The sequence below is a fragment of the Monodelphis domestica genome, chromosome 4 (genome assembly GCF_027887165.1).
Source record: "Monodelphis domestica isolate mMonDom1 chromosome 4, mMonDom1.pri, whole genome shotgun sequence".
NCBI classification, from domain to species: domain Eukaryota; kingdom Metazoa; phylum Chordata; class Mammalia; order Didelphimorphia; family Didelphidae; genus Monodelphis; species Monodelphis domestica.
In genome coordinates, this window is record NC_077230.1 from 83,836,358 (window position 1) to 83,864,148 (window position 27,791).

The window sequence follows — 27,791 nt, forward strand, 5'->3', positions numbered from 1 at the left end:
CATTGTACACAAAGACTAATACACTGTGGTATAATCGAACGTAATGTACTTCTCCATTAGTGGCGGTGTAATGTCCCTGAACAACTTGCAGGGATCCAGGAGAAAAAAACACCATTCATAAGCAAAGGATAAACTATGGGAGTGGAAACACCGAGAAAAAGCAACTGCCTGAATACAGAGGTTGAGGGGACAAGACAGAGGATAGACTCTAAATGAACACTCTAATGCAAATACTATCAACAAAGCAATGGGTTCAAATCAAGAAAACATCTAATGCCCAGTGGACCTACGCGTCGGCTATGGGGGGTGGGGGGGAGGAAAAGAAAATGATCTATGTCTTTAACGAATAATGCTTGGAAATTATCAAATAAAATATATTAATAAAAAAAAAAAGAGTCCACAATGACTCTTAGGCTGTGTGAGTCTGAGGAACTTGGTGTATCAAGACTTTTATATGAATCCTAGTTCTACCATTCAGAAATGATTTGTCTCTGGTCAAGTAACAACTCTTTGGAATTGCCTCCTCATCTTTAAAGGATTGGACTAGATAACAAAACCTCCTTTAGATTAGATTCTATTTTCCTTCTGCCCAAAATGCCTTTTCCAGAAATCCTACCCATCACTCTTCTAATTTCTGCCCAAATTAAACTGCCTTAATAAAGCCTACATTTCAAAAATTATCTGCCTTAATAGCCAGTGCTCAGTGACAATCTAATCATTTATTTAATTTGACCTGAAAAATCTTGTAGGGTAGACAGTTACTGGAGGTTATTATTATCCCTGTTTTAAAAATAACAATAAATGATAAGAATAATTAAATAATAAGAATAATTAAAGTCATATCACTTGGGGAAAATAGGAAAAGCTACCAGACCTGTTCAAGACCACAGAGTTAACAACAGAAAACTGATATGAACTCAAACCTCCTAACACTCATATCAGTATTCTATTCAATAGAAGAAACATCTGAAATCTTGGCATAAGCATCTATTTTAAGCACCTACAGGAAGGACAGCAACAACAACTGTTTCTAGGGTTAGCAGTCTTCAGAAGGGCAATATACTAAGGTCCCAAATTAAAGGGGATCAATTTCTCCCTACACCTTCTCATTCTTTATGACTTTGATTTTTGAAATACTGGTTCCCAAAGAGAATGAGACAGGTTGTCACACTAAGTAAGTGAGGTAGCTGGTCATGAGATCTATAAACAAGTACTACAGAACACTGAGTACCATGCTGCCCAAATTAAAAAAAAAAAAGGTTGGAAGAATTTTGCAGACTTGAATAGAGTATACACAATGTTTGGGTTTTTTTTTTCTACCACAGTTAAGAGCTATATATGCACAAAGTACAAGTTGCTCTCTCCTCTCTCCTGGAAAAGGAAGTAAAGGGACCCAAGCAATACTTTTTCACTCCTCTTTCTGGTTAATAGAGCGAAAACAGTGTTCTTTAAAAGGTGGGGGTGGGGTGAGGTGGGAAGATAGGATATGTGGTTTCAATGTTATTTTTTTAAGGCACTGAAGAAGGAAAATGAAATTAGATATGTATCAAAAGATTGAAAGAATGTGATACTTGAAAGTACAACATAAGGAACTAAGGAATAGATAGGGTTTTTCCATGAAGAGATACAATGTACCAACAAGACTTTTTATGAATCAGTGGAAGAAAACAAAAAAAGAGTGGTGGTTGGTGATTCTCTAAGATGTAAAGAAGCACTTAGTTGTGGGTCCGAAATGAACAATATAGAAGTCTGCAAATCTTCCTGGCACATGTATCCAGAATACAATAGAGAACCTCCCAAAACTTTTCAAACTACTATTCCTTTCTGCAGATTCACATGAGAGCTAGTGATATTACCAGGATTTATTGCTACGAATTACAAAGTTCTAAAGGGAAAAAACTCCTATAGAAAGGGAATCATTGCTTTCCTTACCTCCTTGCATTCTATCTTCTATTTCCTCATATCAAATGAAACGGTTTTCTCCTAGGCTTCTCCAACGATCTCTTAACCGATAACTCCAATGATCTTTTCTTAATCTTTATATTACTTGAACTCTCTGAGACTACTAGACACCATCTCCCCCTGGATACTCTTTCCTTATACTTTCTTGATCTCTCATTCCCTCCTGCTCTTCTTCTCCCTTCTTTTCTCATCTCTACCTCTTTTTCCTTCCTCCCACCTGACTATTCCTCAGTATCACTGGCTAGATCACCATTCATGTTCAGCACCCCCCAAATTATGGATGTCCTCCCAAAAACCCAATTTTCTGTCATGGACCCTCTTAACTTTTCCATATAGTGTTGTTGCTCTTTGTCTTTTCACCATCTCTCATGAGTTCAATTATCGCTAGTACAGAGAAAATGCCCATGTCTAGAACAAACTCAACAAATAATGAACACATTTTGATATCAAGCAAGACTATTAAAGAGTTGATTAGTAAAACCCCTAAAAAGAAATTAGTGTCCATAAAAATCTTAAGCATTGATATAAAAGAGTAATTAATTTCTACAAGAAATAACAGAAAGGGAGACCCCATTAAAAATAGTTTCAAAATGTATAAAATATCTAAGAGTAAATCTACCAAAACTAACTGAGAACTATGGAAGGGCAATGGTAGATGGCAGATGAGAAAATAGATGGAAGATAATCTGAAAGGAGAAGGAATTAGCAGTTGGGAGTAACAAGAAAGGCCACCTATAGGGCTATCAGCTGAGTCTTAATAGAAACCAGTCAGAAGAGATGAACAGATCCATCCAGACAGGCTGTACAAAAGGAGACAAGAGTTAAAATATCCTGTGCAAGGAACCTTACATTGGCCAATGTTGCTAAATCATAGAGTATGTGGAAGTAAGAACGGTGAAGAAATATTGGAAAGGAGAGATGCAGCTATGTTACAAAGAGTTTTAAATACCAAACAGAGGTTTTTATATTTGTGAAGAATATTGACAATAGGGAGCCATTGGAGCTCACTGGGGTACATGTGATATGGTCAGAGCTACACTACAGAAAAGTCACCAGGATACTGGAGTCTTGACTATGGATGGGATTAAGGAGAAATGTGACGCAGAGAAACCAGTTAGAAGGCTTTGGCAATAGTTCAGGAGAGAGAGGAGGAAGGCCTGAACTAAAGTGATTAGATGATGTGAAGATTAAAAACTCTCCCCTGCCCATTTTTAGATTTAATCAAATAGTGGTAGTCTCTCCTTGACCTAGAATGACGATTGTCTTTGTGCATTATCATCTACTGATGTACCCTCATGTGGCTTTGAAATCCAAAGGCTGAGGCGCAGAGGTTGTGGCACATGGGGCCTGGGACGCCAGTTGTTATGGGAGGTGCGGCTGTGGCCTGGTGTCGGCGTTCACGCGCAGCGGCAAGACGTCGACGTCGCTCATCTTCAAAAGTGGTGGCGGCATGGTGAATGTGGGTTCGCCAGCTGTTTCTGTCAGAGGCAGCGAGTTCTAGTTGCTTTGGTGTCATGCCAGCCCACTTCAAGTTGGACTTTAGCTGATCCTTGAATCTTTTCTTTGGTCGGCCTTGTTTCCTGAGTCCAGCTGACAGTTCACCATAGAATACCTGTCTTGGTATTCGCTGTGGGTCCATGCAGATGACGTGTCCAGACCATCGTATGGGTTTTGAGGACCAGGACTTCGATGCTGGTGGAGTTGGCTCTGTCGAGGACTTCCTGATTGGTGATTCGGTCCTGCCATCGGATCCTCATGACTGACCAGAGGGAGCGTTGGTGGAATTGCTCCAGCTGTTTCATGTGTTTCCGGTACAGTGTCCATGTCTCACCACCATACAGGAGCGAGCTGAGGACCACTGCGTTGTACACTTTGAGCTTCGTCGCAGTGCTTACACTGCTGTGTTGGAAGACTTTGCAGCGCCAGCCACTCGAGTGCCTGGCTGGCCTTTTGGATCCTGGCATTAATCTTGTGGTCTAGGGACCCGTTATTCGCGATGGTGCTGCCCAGGTACTTGAAAGTGTTGACATTAGAAAGCTGCGTGCTGTCTATTGTAATGCACGGCTGGTTTGTTGGCCTCCCTGGTGCAGGATGGAACAGCACCTCTGTTTTGCTGAGGCTGACAGTCAGGCCAAACAGTTTTTTTGTGGTGGAGAACCTGTCCACAATGGTTTGAAGATGATTTTCTTGGTGGGCCATGAGAGCCCAGTCATCTGCAAAGAGAGCTTCCAGGATGAGTCTCTCTGTTGTCTTTGTTTTTGCAGTCAGGCGGCGAAGGTCGAATAGTGAGCCATCCAGTCGGTATTTGATGTAGACGCCCAGGTCTAGATCCATCACAGCATGTCGTAATACTTGGGTGAAAAATAGGTTGAATAGTACCGGAGCGAGGACACAGCCTTGTTTCACGCCATTGGAGATGTTGAAGCGATCAGAAGTCTCTCCACCAGATAGGACTTCCCCTGTCATGTCGACATGTCATCAGTTTGACGAATTTTGCTGGGCAACCGAGCATGCTGAGGATTATCCACAATGCATCCCTGTTCACTGTGTCGAACGCCTTTGTCACATCTATGAAGACAATGTAGAGACTCAGGTTCTGCTCAAGGCATTTTTTCCTGTATTTACCTCACCGTGAAGACCATGTCGATGGTGCTGCAATCTGGTCAGAAGCCACATTGTGATTCAGGCAGGTTCTGCTCTGTAACAGATGACAGGAGTCTGTTGAGTATAACACGGGCGAGGATCTTTCCAGCAGTGGAGAGTAGTGAGATGCCTCTGTAGTTGTCACAGGCTGCTCGTGCACCTTTGTTCTTTTATAGGGCTACGATGGAGGCATCTCTGAGTTCTGGGGGCATGTCTTCCTCTTCCCATATGCTGGTCAGCACTATGTGGAATGCCTGGAGCACCTTTCCATTTAAGGCCTTGTACACCTCGGTTGGGATCCCATCTTTACCGGGTGCCTTGCCTGCATTAATTTGTTTAATGGCTTTTTTGACTTCCTCTATTGAAGGAGGGACGTCAGGTTGTTCAATGGAGCGGTTTGGGGGGATCTGGTCAAGTGCGCTTTGGTCGACTGAAGAGGGTCGGGTGAGAAGCTGACTGAAGTGTTCTTTCCACCTGTTGCTGATGCCTTTTTTATCTTTTATGAGAGTGTCACTATCAGAGGATAGCAAGGGAGTGGTGGTGGGTTTTAATGGCCCATAGACAGTCTTGAGGGCACTGAAAAATTGTTTGTAGTTTTTTGTATCAGCAAAACGCTGGATTTCTCCTGCCTTTTTTTCCCCACTATTGGTCTTGCATCTTCCTGATCTCACACTGCACCGTGGCTTGGAGAGACTCGAATCTGTCCTTTTTAGGAGGAGAGTTTGGGTTATTTTGCCACTCCATAAAGGCTTTGTTCTTTTTGCTCAATAGGTCTTCAATAGCAGTGTTGTTCTCGTCGAACCAGTCCTGGTGGTTGCGTTGTTTGGGGCCTAGGACTGCCCTTGATGTTTCCTTCACTGCGTCTCTGAACTGGTTCCTTTTCTCGGTTGACCTTCCAGTGAGTGGTCCCTTGGCAGACAGCTTGTGGTCCAGGCAGGACTGGAATATTTGCAAATAAGATGGATCTCTAAGACAACTCATGTTGTAAAATGCGCGAACTGTCTGGGCACGTTTTGGATGGCGAGGCGCAATGCGCATCTGAAGAGTCGCTCTAACCAATCGGTGGTCTGTCCAGCATTCAGCTCCTCTCATGGCTCTGGTGATCTGTACATCCTGGATGTCTCGCCAGCGTACAATGGTATAGTCAATGAGATGCCACTGTTTTGATCGTGGGTGCATCCACGTTGTTTTATATTTGTTCACCATTCTGAACACAGTGTTTGTGATGGTGAGTTCAAACTCTGAGCATTTGCTGAGTAGCAGTAGGCCGTTGTTGTTCATTTTGCCCACGCCATGTTTGCCGAGCACTCCTTTCCATCTTTCATGGTCCTGGCCAACGCGGGCGCTGAAGTCTCCCAGTAGTATCAGCTTGTCATCTGTGGACACTGAGTGCACAACAGCACTCAGGTCAGAGTAGAACTGCTCGATGGTCTCCTCTGTGCTGGTCAGTGTTGGGGCATACGCGCTGATGATTGTGGCATACCGGTCTTTGCTGAGAGGCAAGCGGATCTTCATGAGCCTCTCACTGATGCCCACAGGCAAGTCTGGCAGCTGTTTGAGCAAACTGGTCTTGATGGCCAGGCCAACACCGTGGATTCTGTCTTCATTTGAGGCTCTACCTTTCCAGAAGAATGTGTATCCAGTGGTGGGTTCGCTGAGTGATCCCTCTTCTGGTAAGCATGTTTCACTTAATGCTGCGATGCCGATGTTATATCGCGCCAGTTCTTTACCGATTAGAGCTGTTCTCTCAGGTCTTGGGGTATTCTCTCTATCAAGTAATGTTCTGATGTTCCAGGCTCCTAGTAGGAGTTTCTTTGTATTTTGTTTCTTTTGATTTCGATCGCTTAAAGGGATGACCTGCCAGCCATGGTGTGCTGACTGGGTGTTTGTAGGGCAGGCAATGTTTGGGACACCTTTTCTAGTCCTCTCCCTTGATTAGGGTGAGCAGTGCTGTCCTAGAGAGGGCTGCTCAGTCACCCAGGATGCTGCCGAACATCCCTGCTGCCCTACAGGGCCGAGCGACCACTGGTCTGTGGGTCGCCTACGTGCAGGATTGTGACTACAACTGCCAGTGATCACCTCCACCTGTTGCGTTGCCACTCCCCCATCACCACAGGTCTTGAAGAGGGTGGACAGGGTTAGGATAGATGAGTGTGCACAAAGATACTTGTGCGTGAAGGAGATTTAAGTGGAAAAGTCGATGCAAAGAGACAGTCCCACTCTTTCGGCATTGGAAGCCTGAGTCCAGTGGTACGAAAAGTCGTTACACCTGGAGACTTCCTCAGCTGCATTGGATGGCTATGTTGTCTTTTGTGCTCCAACACACCCTAAGCACTCCACAATGCTTTGCTGCGTCGCCATCTCAGCCGTTGAACCTTCTTAATGGTTTCTTCCGCCTGTTCCGCGGAAGCCATCTTCACATGCTGGGTGAGCAAAGCCCTGGTTCACCAGGAGTCGATCACCCGATGGCTACCCTCACAAGGTTTAGCCGGCCTGTCAAAGCCGTTGCCCGGCGTATGGCCGCTGCCGCATAAAGCATATACACCCCACTCAAACTTGAGTGGAGGAGGTCTGTGACCCATGCGTATGATAAGTAGGTGACAAATCAGAATCAACTGACTGCCCTCTGGGCAGTCCTAAGCAAAGCTTTAGCTGTAATTGGTACACATCAAATGGAAGAAAGTCTCAGAAAGTGATGAAAAGGAATGATCTTTAAAAATGCCAAGAACTTCCTGTGAGCTCTCTCTTCGGTCTTTCGTCTTTGACTTGACTTTGGAGGAGCTTGGGCTTGAGATCTCAGAAAGCTTCCCTTTTAGAACTACCATGTGGGGTGAATGAAAAGAGCTGACTCCTTTCCTGGATTTTCTGAAGGAACTAGCCTCAGGAGAGACCTACTCTCTTGGAGAGAGGCTCCCTGCATCCCCAGGTCCTTGGACCAAGGACCCTCTGGCTAAGGACTAACTAGCCCTGCCTGGATTAAGCCAGGGCCAGAGCTAAATACTTAGTGTGTAGCCTAGATATCTTACCCTACCCTCTCTCTGATTTTTCTTACTTTCACTTTCTCTATTTTATAAATAAATTGTTAAAATAAATCTCTTGGAATTAATTAAATTCCTGGCAACCCTATTCTTAAATAATCCAGTCCAACCTTTTATAAAAACCATACACATTGACAATAATAGAGGAATTTGGACATGGAGAGAGTTTGGGAGGTAAGATAATGAATTCTGTTAAGAAAACTTAATGTGAGGGGCAGCTGGGTGGCTCAGCGGATTGAAAGCCAGGCCTAGAGACGGGCAGTCCATCTGGCCTCAGACACTTTCTAGCTGGGTGACCCTGGGCAAGTCACTTAACCCTCATTGCCTAGCCCTTGATGCTTTTCTACCTTGGAACCAATACACAGTATTGATTCTAAGATGGGAAGTATGGGTTTAAAAAATAAAGAAAAGAAAAAGAAAAAGAAAACTTTATGTAGTCTGATAAAGAGAAAAGTTTCAGGCAACTAGAATGAGATGTCACCAGATGGCAGTAGGCCTCAGTTGCTAGCAAAGTATACAAAAGGGTGAAAAATAGACCCAGGTTGTCAATTGGCAAATCTAACCTTGGGAAATCACAGCAAACATCACATGATCCTCCGCAAGCACACATCCCAACTTGAGGCCAGAATGAAAAGGGTCCTAAGTGGATAATTCATGTGACTGATATCCAAGACAAAGAAGGTACTAATGACCCTTGCACTAGGTCACTCTCTGCTCCACTAGACTTATGTAACAGTTCAATTCAATAAATTTAATTAAACTTCTACTTATGTGCAAGACACTGTGAAATCTGACACTGACCAAAGAGCTGATCAAAGAACTTATAATTTAATGGTAGATCCTGGGAAAAAAGATACAGTACAACACAAAATGAGATTTTATAGTTAGTTTCATTTTGTGTTGTATTTAGAGAAATAGTTTTCAGATGGAGGAATCATGTCAGGTTTCACAGGAAGAAGTACCAATCTGGCTATAATCTTGACATGAGGAATTTCAATAGATAAATTTGGGGCTAAGGTCAAAGAAATACATTCAAGCCCTGACAGACGGTAAAAGCAGGACAAGAACATTTAATGGTGAATAGTTCAGTTTGGCCATACTATGGAGAACATAAAGGAGATAAGAGATATCCCTGGAAAAGTCATTAGAAACTACATTTTGAAAGGTCTTGAAAGCAAGGATTTAAGAATTAACCTTAACCCACTGGCAATGAGAAGTCAAAGAAAGTTATTTTTTTTTAAACATAGGAGTCATCTGATTACAATAGTACTTTAGTCAGTTTAAAATGGACACTAGTGTAAATGAAGTATTAGAGCAGAAACCAACAAGATTTCATGGGTTCTTAACTTTTTGTTGTGTCATGGACTTCTCTGGCAGTCAGGTGAAATCACTTGACAGAATAACATTTTTAAATGTACAAAATACAACATGTAGGAATACAAAGGAAACCAAAGGTTTACCATCCAAGTTCACAGACTTCCAAAAAACTATTCACAGACCCATTGAGGGTATGTGGACACCAGGTTAAGAACCCCTGGCCTAAACTAATTAAAAGATGTGAGAAATGAAACAAAAGACAGGTGTAAGATATAGGAGAAATTATATAATAATAATAATAATAAAAAGCTCTCATCTCTACAGGTGTACAACCCCTCTAAAAAGTGAAACCAGGTTGAAGGCCTAGGCCAGGAGGGCTGTGATGAATCATATGAATTCAATGAATTATAAAAGAATTATGTTATATAAATGAAAATAAAGTCATTTTACTAAGTTACATGTGGAATTTATTAGGATTTAAAATAGAAAAATCAGTTTCCCGAATGTATTCATTGTAAGTAACTAGCTCTTAGAAAATGATGTTCCTTTGTTCCCAGTGCCAGAAAAGAGCAACCACCACAACCACAGTCACCATCCTCCTTTGAAAACAGCCCATCTTTATAAAGGTAATACTATATTATCATTACAGGCACTTCTAAATTTCTGACCCAATCAAATAAGTTCAGATTAAGCATCTTTCACTAAGGAACTATTCACAAAGGAGAACTCAATCTACAAGCAAAATACAGGTGTTAGGCCATTACAGTAACGCTTGCTGTTTAAAAAATTCTTAAATATCACAAAGCCTTAGACACATTCAGTGCTATTTCTAGCTCAGGGCTATTCCTGATTTTCTTCCTCTCTCTGATTAGTCCTCTTTCTTATTTGGTGAATTCTTATGCCCATCCTGGTCCATAACAGTTGTTGTCTTCCAAAACTCTGTCTTGGGCTCTGTGCTGTTTTCTTTATTTACTATATTCCCTTGTGAGTGCCTTCATGGCAGCTTTAACAATTACATTTATACTGATGACACCTAAATCCATATAATTTTGAAATTCTCATTACTCTATTTTTTCCAAGCATCTAAGGGATGTTTACTTAAGTCATGCTGCCAATACAATAAATCCAATATGACTAAAACTGAATTCAAATAAAAAAATTATATCATCTTAGAATCCTTGGGAAAAAACAGGGAATTTCTTCTCTTCTCTTCCCCTGTCCCCTAACCAATATCAAATATGGAGTTATCTTTGGCACCTTCCCCACCTTTATTCTCTTATTACAGACAATATTGCTATTCTGAAACTGATAATCTATAAACAGATTCATAAGATCATACATTTCTGAGCTAGAAAGACCTTTGGATCATCTGCTTTCATCTTCATTTCACAGATGAAAATGACCTTGAGCAAAGTTAGATGACTTGTTAAAGAGGACAAAACAACTGGGTGGGTTCATAATCAGTGTTCATTTGAATATATCATACCATCTCTAGAAGTCTATATCTGAAGATTCAGTATTTTTGATCACTGATATATCGAATAATGAATTTAGTCACAGATTTTTCAGGTTATGACAGCAATACACTCTGTATTGAGGAGACTCCAAATTCAGTACTCTTTTCCACTATACTATGGACTTTGCTATCTCTCCTAGTAAATCATAAGCTCCTATAAGATAGAAATTGTTTCATTTTTGTATGTTTATCCCTAGTGCTTTATACATAGGAGATGGGGATATGGAATAGACATGAAAAATTCATTGGTACAGGCATTTCCTGGGTGAAGAAACTTCCTCTTTCAATACAGGCTGGTATTTTCTCTCCAATTTATAATCTTAGGGAAATTCTTAGAGCACTGAGAAGTTAATTGATTTGTCACGGGTCACTCAATCATTACCTATAATAGGCCAGACTTGAACCCAGGTCTTCCTGATTTCAAGGTCAGTCATCTATCCTTTATTCTCTGTTTCCTATTGTTACATGCCTTATAAAAAGTAGAAACTGTTTGTTGCCAGAGAGACAGAGGTGTGAGTAAGCTAAAAGGTGAACTATAGGAAGAATAAACAGATCAACTTGGAATGGACAGATATTGAGATCCCTCCCAAAATCAATTATTTTATTATGATTTCTCAGGATAAGATTTAGAAGACTTAACTCCTCAGGCTTCTTCCTGGGATATATAGCAAAAAGTTTAATGACTATCATCCTTTAAATACAGGTGGCTATATATTCTCTTGTCTTTCTACCAAAAAGGAAGTTCATCTGATAATTTTCTCTAAAACCAGGGATCTGGAGAAAGCCTCCCCAAATTTATATGCCAGGGTTTGGCTTCTCACTACTTACAGGGACTCAATATCTTGAAGTCACTATTTCTCAAATTGGAGTTCTCAACAATCCAGTTTTCCTTGTAATCTTAAACCTAAAATTGTATTCTATGAATACATTAAAAGATCTACAAAACCCTTAAGAAAGGGGGGATGAGTTCTTTAAGCCAAAGCATAATCTTGTTACAATAAGGGAATAAAATGATTTTGAAAAGACTCATTCACTGAGTAGGAATTAAAGGAGTTCTGAATGTCCCTCTTTTTGACTCCACCAAGGAATGAATTGAGAAACTGGGAAGAAGAATCAAAGAGACATAGAACATGGTCAGAAAAGCTAAAAAACTCTGACAGTATGGCATCACTGTAGTAAAGGGAACACATTCTATCTAGAAAGAGAAAATGACCAATAGTGAAAAATACAGACACAGTCTTAATACATACTCTTATTTTGTTCTTATACTTTAACCCAAAGAAATATGGAGACAACTTAAAGATGCTGGTGGCATAAGTAAATATTTAGAAATGATACAAACTTCACTAGCTGAATTGAATGCTGGCAGACCTAATTATTTTTGAATGTCAGTTGCAATGGTGCATTAATGTATTTGTGCATGATTTAACTTTAACGAATTTTAGAGGACAATGTTAACAATCTTGTGAACTCTAATTCTCTATTCAGAAAAATCCCCCATTACTCTTAGAGATACCTTTCCCTCTCCAATGAGACTACTAGCTTATATGCAAAGCCATATGTAAAATAGAACACATTTTCTTAAAGAAAACATCTTAGGGAATAAAAAATAAAATTTATCTTTCATTTGAATAAACTATCCCAACCACAGAATTACTAGAACTATTATTCCTAAAATACATTTTTCAAACTATATTTACTGAACAAAGTCTCTACATCTAAGTTACTAAAAAATTTGCCCAATAGAAATAAATTAAAGAAAATATGATTAGAAAAATGACATTAAAATAATCACAAAACATGTAAAATTACAGAAATCTTACCTTAAATCTTTTGTCTTGTAGTACTTTTTTGATGGCAACTAGTTCTCCTGAATCACAAAGTTTGGCTTGATAGACAACACCAAACGACCCATTCCCAATCACCTTAGTGTCTGTATAACTGACTTCCTGTGGCCTGTCTGGACCTTGTCCAGGAGTTGCCACCACTGTTGTCACCTTGCTGCCATCCTTATCTCCTGGAAAAGAAAGAAATTAGAAAAAAGTGTAGTATCAAAATAAATCTGAACAAAGAAAGCTTCTATACTATGGATGTATTATCACTGTTACAATTAATTTAAGAGTGCTTAGATATGGAGAAAATTCTTTGGAGAGTTATCTTAAACCCTTTTTTGTACATAAGCAGTAATTACTTGGAAATTCCACATATATAGATATGAAAATTGAAAAATAAAATAAAATCTCATTCAGGAAAAAATACTTAAGCACTGAATTATTGTTTGGGGGGCAGTGATAGAGAGCCTTGGAATGTTAATGTTTGGTTTTGTTTTTTAACATTTTAAAAGAAGATATCAGAGCACCCAGAAATAAGATCTCAAATAAGGGAAATGGACATTAAAATACAGTAAGAAGAATGTTAGAGTAACTAAAAAGAGAAATTAAGAGCACTATGGTATAAAATGAAAAAAAAAAACCACTGGATCTAGAGTCAAAGAACTTGTGTTCAAATCCATATTTACTTAAATAGTCATTTACCCTCTTTTCCTGTATCTCAATTTCCTCCTCTATAAAATTAAGGGTTAGAACTGGAATTATAGACTGGGTTCCTTCTGACTTGGTATCTCTATAAGCTCATCTATGACTGTCCTTCATATGTTACATAGCATGGAACATTAAAACATGAAATTGGAGGATATCCACTTCAAATCCTAATATTCAAAGAATCATGGAAAATTACAGAGAAAAGGAGTCTTAGCAATCTGGTCAGCCTTTTAATTTTACAAATGGGTAGGTTTAACTTATACTGAAATTATTAAACAGTAAAGTGAAAATATATCTCTTTTAAACAAACATTTTAATTTTGTTTTTTAAACTTATAATAAGCTTCATAGGGCAATTTTAAAGCAGTCTAAAATAAATGCTTAATCAAAAACATAACCATCTCACTTGATCTACCCTTATTTCTATTTGAAATATATTATTAATAAACAATGTTGTTAAGTATATCTGTGGCTATTTGATCAAAAAATTAGACCAAGATTCCTTCTTAGTGATATTATTTTTGTTATCCTAAATAGTTAGACAAGAGTGAGATGGTCCTAGCTAACCCTCCTGAAATTTATATCCCTATTTACAAAGGGGATTCAGGCAATAAAAGATGCATGCTTATCATCACTAATAGAAAAAACTGTTTCAATGCTTTTTTCCCAGGGGTCTTATAGCCATAATCAAAGAACATTTTACAGCAAAGTTTTATAGTAAATAAAAATGTTAAAAAAAATTCTTAAAACAAAAATAGGCAGTGACTTCTGCTATGTTTTATTTATAACAGATCAACAACAACAATTTTAAATACAAAGGAAATTAAATTATATAAAAATAAGAGCAACCATAAATATAGAGAGAGAGGGGGCTGGGGGGAGACAGAGACAGAGACAAAGAGACAGAGACCTGAAACTTATGCTATTCAACTTCAAATGAGCCTTCACTACAGCAAGGCAGTGCTTTTATTTGTCTCATTTCCTATCCCATTCCCTGCAGAAACTAAATTCCAAACTTTCTCTTCCCTCCTCAAGTTCCCCATATGTTCTCTTTCTGCCTCTCAGTTGAGTAACTTGGCCCTTATTTTGTTGAAAATGATAGAGGGCAGGCAAGATGAGCTCCCTCTTCTCTTAATTTTAACACTCCTTGCCATCTCCAACTTTATTCTCTTTTCCTTTAGTTTCTTTCTAAGAGACAGTCCTTCTCCCTGCCAAGACCAATCCTTCTACATGTACCCTTGAATACTTCTATCTTCTCCAACAGACTGTATCCTCAATCAAATCCTCTCTTCCAAGAATCAACTACTCTGCATCAAAGGATTCTTTCCCTATTGTTTTTAAACATGTCTAAAAAGTCCTCACTAGATTCTACTATCTCCCCAATCATCATTTATATCTTTCTCAGACCAATTTACATGAAAATGAAGTCTATACTGCCTAATATCACCACTTCTCAGAAGTTAACCAACCCCATCTTTCAACTCTCTCTATTGCTACCAATAATCATTATTGACACATCTAAAGATCTTTTTTTAGTCATCTTCCTTCTCAATCTATGTCATTTGATTGTACTGAGGACCCTTTTCTTTGGGACAATATTTTCTATCTGGGTTTTCTTAGTACCATTCTCTCCTGATTCACCTCCTACCTGTCTCACTGCTTTAGTAACTATCTCTATCCCTTGTTCGGTTATGAATACAACTTTTACGTAGTTCTGAAAGGATGTATTTTATTGTATGAACTTTAATATTAATATCACCTATCCATTTAAAATACACTGTGGTATAAAGTGTTGGTCTAAGTCTAATTTCTGCCAAACTACTTATCACATAAGTTTTATCAAATAGAGTTCTTTCTTAAGTAATTTATGCTTTCTGATTTATTGAATTCTGGATTTATAAATTCCATAATTTCTGATATTCCCTTGCCAGGCCTGTTTCACTGCTCTACCACTCCAATTTTTAACCAATACCAGATGTTTTTGATGATTGCTGCCTTATAATATGATCTATCATCTGGAGATGCTATTTCCACTTTATCCCTACCGTATCACATTATTTCCCTAGATATTCCAGATCTTTTATATTTCCAAATGATTTTTATTATTTATTGAGTTCTGAAAATTGATATCTGATTGATATAGCATTAAAAAAATAAATTAGCTTTGGCATTATCATTTTTATTAGAGTGGTACATCCTAGCCATGAGCTACTTAAGTTGTTTTTTATTTCTTTAAAGGAGTACTTAAAAAACAAAACACAACAAAACACCTTATCTTTTGTCTTAGAATCAATACCATATATTGGTTCTAATGCAGAAGAGAGGTAAGAGCTAAGCAGTGGAGGTTAAATGACTTACCCAAGGTCACACAGCTAGGCAGTATCTAAGGCCAGTACTCTTGTAACTAAATTTATACATGTATTCTGAATGATTTCTTAGGAACCCCTGAGCTTTTACACATTTTGTAGTTATTGGAAATTGGATCGCACTTTTTATTATTGCCTCTTGGTTTTGTTATTATTATATAGAAATGCAGTTAAGTTTTAAGTATTGATTTTGTAGCCTGCAACTTTGATGATGCTATTAATGGTGTTGATTGGTATATTTTCTTTGATTCTCTAGGATTTTCAAATAAATCATATCAGCAAGTGGAATAGTTTTATCTTTTCTTTACACCTTTAAATTTCTTTCTCTTATCTCATTGCTATAATTATAGCAGTCCTAAATATTTGCCAAACCACAATGAAAAGAATGGGCATTCTTGACTTACTCTTATATTTAATGGAAAAGATTCTATGTATTCTCATTGCAAATGATGCTTGCTTTTGATTTTAGATATTTTTTGATACTTAAAAATTGTCTCTCTATGGCCATACTTCATTGGAGTTTTGGAATTTATTGCATTTTGCGTAAATGTTTATAGTACTTCATCAACAGCTTTTTCTGTATCTATTTAGGTAAACATATATAGTTTCGGATGTTTTTAATTCTTGATATTAATTATGTTGATTGATTTCCTAATGTTGACACATCCTTGCATCTTTTAGTAAAAATCCAACTTGGTCATTATGAATTCTTCCTTGGATAAAATACTTTGAAACAGATTACATGATTTATTTAAATTTTTTAATATTCATTATACTGGTCTGCAGTTTTACTTCTGTACTTTATCCTCTGCAGCTTTAGGAATTAGAACTCTGTCTTATAAAAGGAATTTTATAGATGCTCATTCTCTCTCTCTCTCTCTCTCTCCCCACCCCCACCCCCTTACCTTCTGTCTTGGGCAAAAGAGTGGTTAGGGCTAGGCAATGGGGGTTAAGTGACTTGCCCAGGGTCACACAGCCAGGAAGTGTCTAAGGCCAGATTTTAACATAGGACCTCCCATCTCCAGGTCTGGCTTTCAAACCACTGAGTCACCCAGCTGCCCCCTATAGATGCTTTCTCAATTTTTAAGAATAATTTATATAGAAATAATACTAATTTTTGTAAGTTTGATGGAATTTCTTTGTGAAAATCCATCAGGATCAGGAATTTCTTTTTCTCTTTCCTTTCATCTGTAAAATCAACTTGGAGAAGGAAATAGCAAACTACTCTAGTATCCTGGTCAATAAAACCCCAAAATGAAGCCAAAAAGAGTCAGATATAACTAAACAATTAAAAAACAACAAAAATTTCATATTCTGGTATTTAGGTATTTTACATTTTTAAGGTTTTCAAGTTTTTAAATTTTTGGTTTTGTTGACATATAACTGTGCATAGTAGATTCTATACATCCTTTTTATTTCCTATTGTTTTATTATGATTTTACCTTGGTCATTTGCTATTTTTGTTAATTTGATTTCTGTCCCTTCTTTATAATAAGATTGGCTAAAATAAATCTTGTAGATATTTTTGCAATTTTTAGGAATAATTTATATACAAATAGTACTAGCTTATTTTAGTTTATCAATTTTACTATTCTTTTTTGAAGAAATAGCTTTTAGTTTTTTATATTATGAATTTTTGTCTTAAAATTTTATCTATTTCTCCTATACTTTCATTTCATCTTATTTTAGATTAACATTCTAATTTCTCTAAAAATGCATAAGCAGTTCATTAACCCCCCTTTTTATATTTTGCTAATATGTTTGTAAAGATATTTTCCCCCCTCAGGCCAGTTTTAGTTGTAACTGAATGTTGGTACGTTATTTCCTCATAATAATTTTCTTTATCACATTTTCACTGTTTCTATATTCTTTGACCCACTTATTGGGTCACAATTTTTGTTAGGGTTTCATTCTATTTAGGTCTGTACCTTTTGTTTTTGCTACCTGAACTCAGTACTATTTTTATTGCAGTATAGTAACAAAGGATGTATTTATTATTAGTATCACTTTAAACTCTGATTACAATATTTCTGTGCCATAATAAATGCTCCGTTTTAATATAAATAGTGCTAAGAAAAATTTCCCCTGAAATTGGGTTTTTTTTTTCCTTTTCCAAATTAGGATTTTCCCTTCCTCATCCTCTAGAAACACAGTATTTTTGTCTCTTTGGTTATTTTAGTTAAACTACCCTTAAACTCATCTTCCATTTGTTATCCCTTTCCATGGTTCTGGAGTTTTGCTTGACATTAATTTTTTCCTTTCTTCCTTCTTTCTTGTTATTTAATTCTTCCCCTCTCCCCCTCCCTTTCAGTTTCAGCAAATAAAATCCCTTTTCCAATCTTCTTTGCTTGCTAATTTAAATTCATTTCCTTTACCTAAAAAGGATCTTTAGATTTCAGAAATCAACAGGATTTTTTAGGTGGCCACTTCAATAAGAAAAGGGAAAAATAGCAATGGAGAATAAAATACCAAAGATGATTCAATATGGTTGGCTGTGGCCAAGAGACAATTTAGGCTTGTATGCCAAGCAAAACAGCTCTTCTGGCAGGTCACACTCTAATGGGGTTTGTGGAATGACTCTCCATGTTATCTTTTTTCAAAGGTAAGGAGATCACCATACTTCTGATAATCTAATATGGAAAGGTCATTCATTTATGGAGAAAGAGGGAGTAAAATAGAATAAATCAACATACTTTTCTAGCTGTCAACTCTAAGAGGAGAAAAGTCTGTTTTTGAAGATACCCTAACCACTTTGGATTTGGATCTTCTCCAAAGTAGAAGCATAAGAAAATTTTAAATAAAAAATCAACTCCTCTTGTGACACTCTAAACATCAATCATTTGCAATCAGTTGAAATGTTTTGTACTCTGGCTATAAAAATTAGAATTTTTAATCATTCTTTTCAAGTTATTGAACTTCATTCAAAATTTAAAATCATAACTATGCTTCCTACCGAAGAAAACCTGTACCAGTAAGTCTGATATTAGCTTTCTTGGAACACATAGTACATCAAGTCTCACTGTTATTACATGATCCCCACAAATGGCATCAGAATAGATCTGCAATTTCACTATACTTTCCTTCTGTATTATTTAAATCCAAAAGAAAATAAAGCACTTGTTAACTAAGTTCCAAACTCCCTTTTGCTAATGATATATTTTGGTTCCTGTAGTCCCTACTTTCGCTAAAATTCTCAAAGAACTCACAATCAACAAGTTTAAACTCTGTAATATCAAAACTTAAAACTACATTCCTCTGAGGTTTTTTTTTTTTAAGCAAGCAAATCATGGTTTCTAGTAAGCAAATCTTTGGCAATTGTGATAAATTAAAAGAAATCTCAGACTAATTAAAGCAGTCAGAAATGAAGCATTTCACTAAAAGTGGAATTGTGAATTAGTCCAACTATTCTAGAAAACAATTTAGAAATACACTAGAAAAGGGATTTTGACCCAAAAATACCAATACTAGATGAATATACACACACAGAATGGAAAAGGAAAAGATCTTGTATATACAAAAATTCTTTTAACAGCCCTTTTTGTGGTAGTAAAAAACTGGCATAAAGTGCCCTTTAATGAATGAATGAAGAAAATGGAGGAAGAAAAGAAAAAAGTATGTATATGTTCAGAAGTAATGGGAACATTCAAATGGGCTTATGGTTATCCTTTTCAGACCACAAGAGAACAATTTATACAATGATCATAAAAATGTGAAGAAAAACTTTTAAAGATATTGGAGGCAGTTAGGTAGCATAGAGAATACAGTACTAGACTTAAGAGCCTAGAAGAGCTGAGTTTTAATTCTGCTTCAGACATTTACCTAGCTGAGTGACCTTGGAGCCACTTAACCTCTGCAGACTCAGTTTACTCATCAGCAAAACAGAGATACAGTATTAATCTCACAAGGTTGCCATGAGGATCAAATGACAATATGTGAAGTGCTTGTAAACAAATTAAAATTAAATTAAAAACACTGGAACTCTAATCCATACAATGACCAATCTTGACTACAGAAGACAGTGCTTCTTTTTGGGAGTAATGGTTGACTAAGTACATTATATGTGGTTGATTCCATGATTTGTTTGCTTAAATACATGCACTATGTTAGTAGAGAAATTCTCAAGAAATGGATGGAGATGAGGGAGACTAGACTGTGTAAGGAGAGGGTGTTAAGAGGATTCATAGGATGGTGAATCCAATCAATTCATATTGCTGTTCCCCATACAGTGTACTCCATAATTGACTTGAAACATTTTCATTGGCTGTCTCCCCTGTATGAAACTCTTCCCTCTTCATTTCCACCTCCTACTTTCCTACTTTCCAGAGCTTCCTTCACACTCTCAACCAGCCCCTGAAAATCCTCATTAATCTTAGTGCTCCCCACCCCCAGATTACCTCCAAATGATTATGAGTATATCTTGTTTGTACATAACTGTTTGCAGGTTGCCTCCCCCAATAGACTGTGAGCTCTTTTAGAGTAGAGAACTATTTTGCTTTTATTTTTGTCTTTCTTTGGATCTCTAACATTTAGCATAGTGCCTAGAACATAACAGATGTTTGATAAATACTAGTTATTTATTTGTGAAATTTGTTTGGTAACTCAAAGGGAATTTTCATGTTGCAATAATTTTATACTCATTTATGAGGTAGCTAATCATCTTGGGGCTAATCTAGAACTTATTTAGGCTATAACCAAATAATATCAAAAGATATGTTACATGTTTAAGAAGTTAAATGACCTTAAGAGTATTTTACCTTTCAAAAAAATTTAGATCAATAGTATGACAGTACAACGCAGTAGTGATTAGTGTTTTTTCTTCTTAATGATTTAGGACTTTTCTAGATTACATACAGGAATGAGAATAAGCACCAACACTAGAATACTGATCTAATTACTTTCAGATTCTACAGTTTAAACATACCTAACGTTACAAACTGTACAAAATCACATCTCAAAATCTTAGCTAAGAGTAACACATATGCAAACTTTTCTTTTTGGCTAAAAGACTTTAAAAGCTGAGAAAGACAGTCTATTCCTAGTGCTTCTCATTTTTTAAAAAATTATATTTTTTATATTTTTTAAATTATAGTTTTTAGGTCTTAGCTAAGGAAGAGGGAATAGCATCTCATGAAAATGGTGTTTTCTTCTCAAAGGCCTTTTCCCTTTTTCTTTATCTGACTCTCATTTCCCTATGGCCATTTTTCAAGATTTTTAGAATAAGAAAAATAAAAGAAATAAGAAAAGGAAAAGGAGGAAGATAAAGATCATAAAAGATAATTTGCATATACTAAAAGTAAAATTTGAAAATCTGCTAAATTATCTTTAAAAGGTAAAAAGTTAAAGTTCAAGGACAAGATAAATAAATAAACTAATGTGTCTTAAATAACTCAATGTAGTTTCAAAAGTCATTGGAAATATCAATATCAACTCTAATGATTTGCAAAAACAGCACTATTTTTTCTTATGAGGAAAATTCAGATGTGTTGCTCAGATTTTCTTTTTCTTTAGAGTTTGTTTTGTTCCTTGGATGGAGTTTGTTTCTTTTGTTAAAATGCAGGTTAAAAGGGAAAAACAAATAATGAAAAAAAGAATGGAAAAAAATGGCCAGGAATCTGGCTAGAAGAGTAATGATACTATACATAAGTATAATTTTCAATCATTCATTCTAATAATTGAATAAATAGTGATACAATTAATTCTTTGGTTCTGAGTTAAAACAAGTATGTGTATATGTGTGTATATAAAGTTTCAAAGGTCAACTATGAATGCTATTCAATAATCCTATGATTATCAACATCAAATACCCCATAAACTATAAGACAAACATATGCTCATCAAATGTATGTATCTTCATTGGGGATGTATAATATAACAGAAAGATCACTGAACCTGGAGTCTTTGAAACTGGGTGTCCAAATTCCAACTGCTTTTTACTATTTATAAACTGGGGCAAGACACTCAATCATTCAGAGTCTCTAACTTTAAAATAAGATGTTAAGACCATATAGTTTCAGCATTCCCTTTCATCTCTGATGCCTTGAGTCTATCATTTGAAAAAAGAAAAAATTACATGATGGCAGAGAATGTTTCATTTTTTCCTGTGGATTCCCAGTACCTAAAATAATAATGTTTTCATAATTTTCATTCCTTATTATTCCTTATAAAAAGTAAATATTTAGATGTTCCTCATGTCCTCCTCAGTAGGGTCAGTAGTGGCTCAAAATAAGAAAATTCTGAGGAGCTGAAAAACAAATTCTAATATAGAGAAAATAAATGCACATTCCTCCTAACAGAGCATTGGTTCTGGAATCAGAAAACCTGGGCTCAAATTCTGACTCTGACAGTTAGCATATTTATATGATCTTAGGCAAGGAGTATAACTGGAAAGAATGTGGTCATTATGGTAAAACAGTAAAAACGGGAAAAACAACTTATTCTTTTCAAATACTTACCTCCCAATTTATCATGCACGTTTTTTGTGCCTCCTAATTTGTTTCTCTCCTTTCCAGTCTTTGTCTTCTCCAGTCTATCTTCCCTGCAGTTACCAAAATAATATTCCTGAGACACAGCTTTGACTATTACTCCCTTACTCAAAGATGTTCAATGGATCCCTATTGCTTCTAGGATAAAAAACAAAAGCCTTAGTCTGACATTTAAAATTCTGCAAATGTAACTCCCTTCCATTTCCCTTTCCAGATTTACTTCCTATTACTTTCTTTTTTATTATAGCCAGACTGGAATACTAGCTGATCTTATAAGTCAGTATAACATTTACAATTTCCTTGCTTTTCCCTGCATAGTTTAGAAATCTTGAGCTTTAATATTCATCATGATGCCTCATACTTATTTTGCCTTTCCTCATTCTTTCTCTATTTCCTCACACCATCTAATGTTACTGCTTTTCCTTTCTCAAATTACTTTGCATTTGCTTGAATGTGTAAATGTTATATTTATTAACTGAATGTAAACTTTTTTAGAGCAAGGCCTCTAGTTTTGTCTTTGTACCAATAGTTAAAAACTGATAAGATCACCAAGAAAGTATATATAGAAGAAGGCCTGAGACAATATTGGAGGGGGAAGGAAATGTTCCACTTACTGAGCAAGATACAGATGATGAATCAACAGGTGATAATTGTACATATTTTATGACATTAAATGGGCAAGCTACTGAATTAGTACATCAGTAGGTATATACTGGAATAGGCAATGCTGATACACCAGCAAACAAAGCTCCAACACATTTTGGAAACTGACAGTGCTTTTAATCTACAAGCTACTTTGTCATTCAAATACCAATGTTCTCATATTGAGATGATGGCAATGATAAATTAAAAGAATTAAAACTGTGCCAAAAAGGACACAAAAATGTGAATATAAAGCATATTACAGCATATTGCCAGACTTATATGCAAGGAGAGGAAGGTCAGTCATCTAGCAAGAGGGAGGGGTAGAGGCAGCGAGGTGGATAGGCAGTGGATAGAGTGTCAAGTCAAGAGTCAGAGTATCTGGGTTCAGATCTGGCTTCAGACACTCCTAGTGGCATGACTCTCAGCAAGTCACTTAACCCAACTGCCTAGTCCTTACCACTCTTCTACCTTGGAACCAATATTTCTTACTGATTCTAAGACAGAAAGTGAGGGCTTTAAATAAGAAATAAATAAAAATAATAAATTCTATTACCAAGCTATAAATGTTACACACACACACACACACACACACACACATGCATTTTACATATAAAAGGCTATATATAAGATCCCTTGCTCAACTCTTCCCTGTTTCCGAATTCTAGAGAGTGATAGAAAGCACCCTTCCAACTCATCTAAAGCACCAACATGAATAGAATTTCACATTCTGGCATAGCTTATCTGATCAAAATTTTACCAAAGACTACAATGTCCCATATAACTATCCAAGGTGAAAAAAATCTTTCCTTATCATTGAACCTGAAAATGAGGTTTAATGCAGGTCTGAAGGCTAAATACAGATTATTCTTAAGGAAAAGGTTTTTTTGTTAGAAATGATGAACCTGTTATACACTGAAGCAATATCCATAATTTTTCTGAATTAATTAAAACTGGATAGAATTAAACTGAGGCCCAACCTAATTCTCTCTCTCTCTCTCTCTCTCTCTCTCTCTCTCTTTCTCTCTCTCTCTCTCTCTCTCACACACACACACACACACACACACACACACACACACACACACAGACACACACACACTAATGAATTACTGCTTTAAACTTTAAAAGATACATATATACTTTAAAAATATGTCTTAATTTTAGAATTTTAAAGATTTTGTACTATATGTAAAACAAAATGGTTCTCATTTATATAGCTGCATGTCAGGGGCAGTAACACTCAAACAAATATGGGTAAAGCTTTGCCATTTCAGAAAGTGGGGTAATAAACTGAATTAAGCCAACTGAAATTCATGCTTAGTAATTGTATATAATAAATAGGGTACCATGGAGTAATAAGAAAAAATTCAATGTAAATTTGTTTTTGTTGTGCCGTTTCAATTGTGTCCTACTCTTTGTGACCCCATTTGAGATTTTCTTGAAAAGATACTACAATAATTTGTCATTTCTTTCTCAGACTCATTTTACAGATTAGAAAACTTAGTGCAAACAGGGTTTAAGTAACTTGCCTAGGTCACATGAGTAAATACATTTCTGAGAACAGATTTTGCCTCAAATCTTCCTGCCTCCAGGCCTACCACTCTATCCACTGTGCCATCTAGCTATCCCTTTACATAAATAGACAATTACAAATTTACCTTACTTAATCTAGATCAGACTTCTGGCAACTTTATTTTCATAAATTAGCCACAAACACAAAAGTTAGTCAAAAAGCCTATGAAGCAAATGAAAATTGTTGTCACAAAGGCCATTTTGTTGCTTAATATATTCTCAAGTACCTTTCCTTTAACCCTATGATCCTTCAATCCCAGGAAGGCCAGGCCATATATTCATAACTTGATACCTTCTCCAGGTTCTGAAATTAATTTTACCATCCTCATTTCCTGCCCCTAACTACTTGACTCTATTTTTGACAAGAATTTCTGGAAACTAGCATTGGAAAAATGAAAAGTTTTGTTTTGTTTTTTTTTAAATTAGACTAACATCATATTCTTTATACTACAATAAACTCAAAATGGATATCAGACCAGAACTCTAAAAGTCATCTCACTCACATACACAGAAGTGGCTGGAGGTGGGGAGGAGGAGGGGAGGGAGATTCTCAACCAAACAAGGGTAGGGGTGATCACAAATGCTAAAACAATTTCAGTTATAAAACAATAAAGGCACTAACAAAATGAATTATCTCTAGGACCGTGATGGCAAGCCTATGGAACCCATGCCAAAGATGGCATGCAGGAATCTCTATGGGCATGTGAGTCATTGCCTGGTGGAGTTGCTCCATTCCCCCTCTCCACCATGCCTCCCCTCCCCTCTACCCAGCAGCCCTCCCCTAAGCAGAGTGTCCAGGGACTGAGTTGAGGGGGGAAAGGTGCAAGAGGTAGCACACAGTTCTAATGAGTTTGCCATCACTGTACTAGGTATAGTAGTGGATAGAAATGCAGGGCATGGATAAAGAAGATTCATCTTCCTGAATTCAAATCTGGCCTTAGACACTTACTAACTGTATGACTCTGGCCAAGTCATTTAATTCTGTTTGCCTCAGTTTCCTCATCTATAAAATGAGCTGGAAAAGGAAATGGCAAACAATTCTAGCAACTTTGCCAAGAATACCCCACAAGGGGTCATGAAGAGTCAGATATGACTGAAAATAACTAAACAAGGTGAACCAGTAAACTGGGGAAAAAGACCAAAAGCCATTTCTCAAAAGAAAAATCATACTGCCAGTAAATTTGAAAGTCTGTTCCAAGAAGTTTCATAGCTCAATCATTCCCAGGAAACTGGCTAAGATGAAAATAGTAAATGTTGGAGAAGTTTTTTATCATTGGTGGAACTAAGCTAAATATACTGAAAAATAATTTGGAACCTTACTATTGAAATTATTAGAATGTCCACAATTTTTTGACCAAGAGATCCCATTGTTAGACATAAAACCCAAAGAGGTCAACAACAAAAATGTAAGTACTGATTACTTAAAAGGAAGGCACCCAGCTCACAAACCTGCTAAGGCTAAGCCCTAAAGTTTTTATTCCATCAAAAACAACAACAAACTCAGTATTATGAGAAACCAAAGTAAATAACTTTTTCAAGCCCATAACTATGCTATTAGAGTAATAAGAAAAGGACCTCCTCCAGCAAAACCAGTCTAAGCATGGGTAGTATCCTGTATAGCCAGTGACAGGACATATGTAGTCAGCAAGAATTTGGGTCCAGCAGCAATAAGAAACAAGGGCTGCACTGAAAAAGCCTTGGAGGTGGTCAGAAAGCTCAAAGATGGTCCCAAAGTGCTAGATACCAGGTGCCAAAAGCACCACATGTAATGAAGCCTGGTTGTGACACAAGACTGAGTTGTGGCACAAAAAATTCAGGAACTAAATCAGGTGATATGAGAATGTCAAGGAAAATATTGACAACTACCAAAAATCAACACAAATTTAAAGTTCCTCAAGAGATGACGGGAGAAAAATTTAACAACTGCAAGCAGAAACTACAGGAGGGAAATGGATTTTCCAAGGGGACTTCACAAATTACTAGAAGAAAATGAGAAGCTGCCTTGGTTTTGTTTTGAAACATAAGAGGGGGGATCTAGGTGTCTCAGTGGTTTGAGATCCAAGCCTAGAAAAGTGAAATCTTGGGTTCAAATGTGGCCTCAGATACCCCCTGGACAACTTACCCCCAACTGCTTACCTAGCCGTTGCCGCTCTTCTTTCTTAGATTCTAAAACAGAAGGTAATGGTTATGAGAGGGAGTCAGACAGAGAGAGATTGTTAGAGACTTTGGAGAGAATAGTTTCTATTTATTGATGAGGTTGGGAGCCAGACTGTATAGAGGTAAGAAGAAAGTGGGAGGAACAGAAGTAGAGGAATCTTTTGTAGACTGCTTCCTCCAGTGACCACAAAAGTAAGGAAAGACAAGTGACAATAATTAGGAGGAATGAATGAATTAAGTGAGGATTTTTTTGGAGGATGGGAGAGACATGGGCATGTTTGTAGGCAGTAGGGAAGGGGCCAATAGAAAAGGAGAGAGATTAAGAGATAAGTGATGGTAAAGATGGGATAAAATGGGATCATTTATGCAGAGAGGTGTTTGCCTTTGCAGGTAGAAGGTTTACCTCATTAATGTGAGAAAGGGGTGAAAGGTTACACACAGTAGCATAAGGCATCTCTGTAATGGGAATTAAAGAGGAAAGAAGGAGGAGCTATGAAGGACTCATTATACTTGAGAATCTACTAAGAAGCAAAATGGCCTTTGAGAAAGTTAGTATCATTTGGTTCATAGACACTTTTGGCTCATAGCCTATTTGACTGACTTTGGGGATTGTGGCTAATCTATAAAATGGAGATTATCAGAAATCTGACTCCAGATTAAGTGAGGCAAAATGTAATGGTCTATATTTGAGTATTTTCTTATTACTCCATAGTACTCTATTGTATTTAATTACTAAGTATGATTCTTTACTAGCATAATTTTTAAAAACTTCACTTTGAAAGAGCAAAGTTTTAACTATATTTACCAAGGGAATTTTACTGCCCCTGACATGTGGGCAGGTATATGAGAAACTAATAAGCAATTAGTATTTCTCTTGATACTCCTCCTGTCTATCTGATCCTCCTTCTCAATCTCCTTTGCTGAAACTTCATCCAAGTCACACCTGGATAGGTGTCCAGAAGGGAACTCTGTCCTGGGCTCTCTTTTCTTCTCCTTCTATGCTATTTCACTCAGGGTTCTTATCAGTTTCCATGGATTCAATTATCATCTCTATGGTGATGATTCTTAAATCTACTTATCTATCTCTAACCTCTCTGTTGACCTCCAGCCTCACAAGTTCAACTGTCTATTAGCCTGAACTGAATATCCTATAGACATCTTAAAATTCAATAGGTCTAAAAGCTGAACCATTATATTCCCCCCCAAATATCCCCCTCTTTCTAAATTCCATAGTAGTAATAGACTATTGGGTGATCACCATCCTCCCAGTCATCTAGGCTCACAACCTAAGTGTCATCCTAGACTCATCACTCTTTTGCTACTTCATGAGCTTAACACAGTCTTTGGCACATAGCAGACACTTAAATGTTTACTGACTATTTTTTAAGGTCTTGCCTCAGCACTAAGTGATCTGAACTGGGGTATGCTGGCAGCATATCAGGGATTATTAGACTTGAATTCACATTTTTTGGCTCCTATTTTTGGTTCTCTATTTATTGGGCTTTACTGCTTCAAGTTAGTAATAAACAATCATTTTTAATTAAACTGTATTATGGA

General features: G+C 36.9%; 1 protein-coding gene across 5 annotated transcripts in view; it reads right to left on the reverse strand.

Moving 5' to 3' along the window:
- The window catches only part of GSK3B (glycogen synthase kinase 3 beta), a 242,874-nt gene that overhangs the window by 165,622 nt on the left and 49,461 nt on the right, over nucleotides 1-27,791 (reverse strand). For all 5 annotated transcript variants that reach the window (XM_001363271.5, XM_001363187.5, XM_056793505.1 and 2 more), the window contains exon 2: nucleotides 12,300-12,493. In XM_001363271.5, the coding sequence (XP_001363308.1) occupies nucleotides 12,300-12,493 (194 nt within the window). The remainder of the gene's footprint in view (nucleotides 1-12,299; nucleotides 12,494-27,791) is intronic.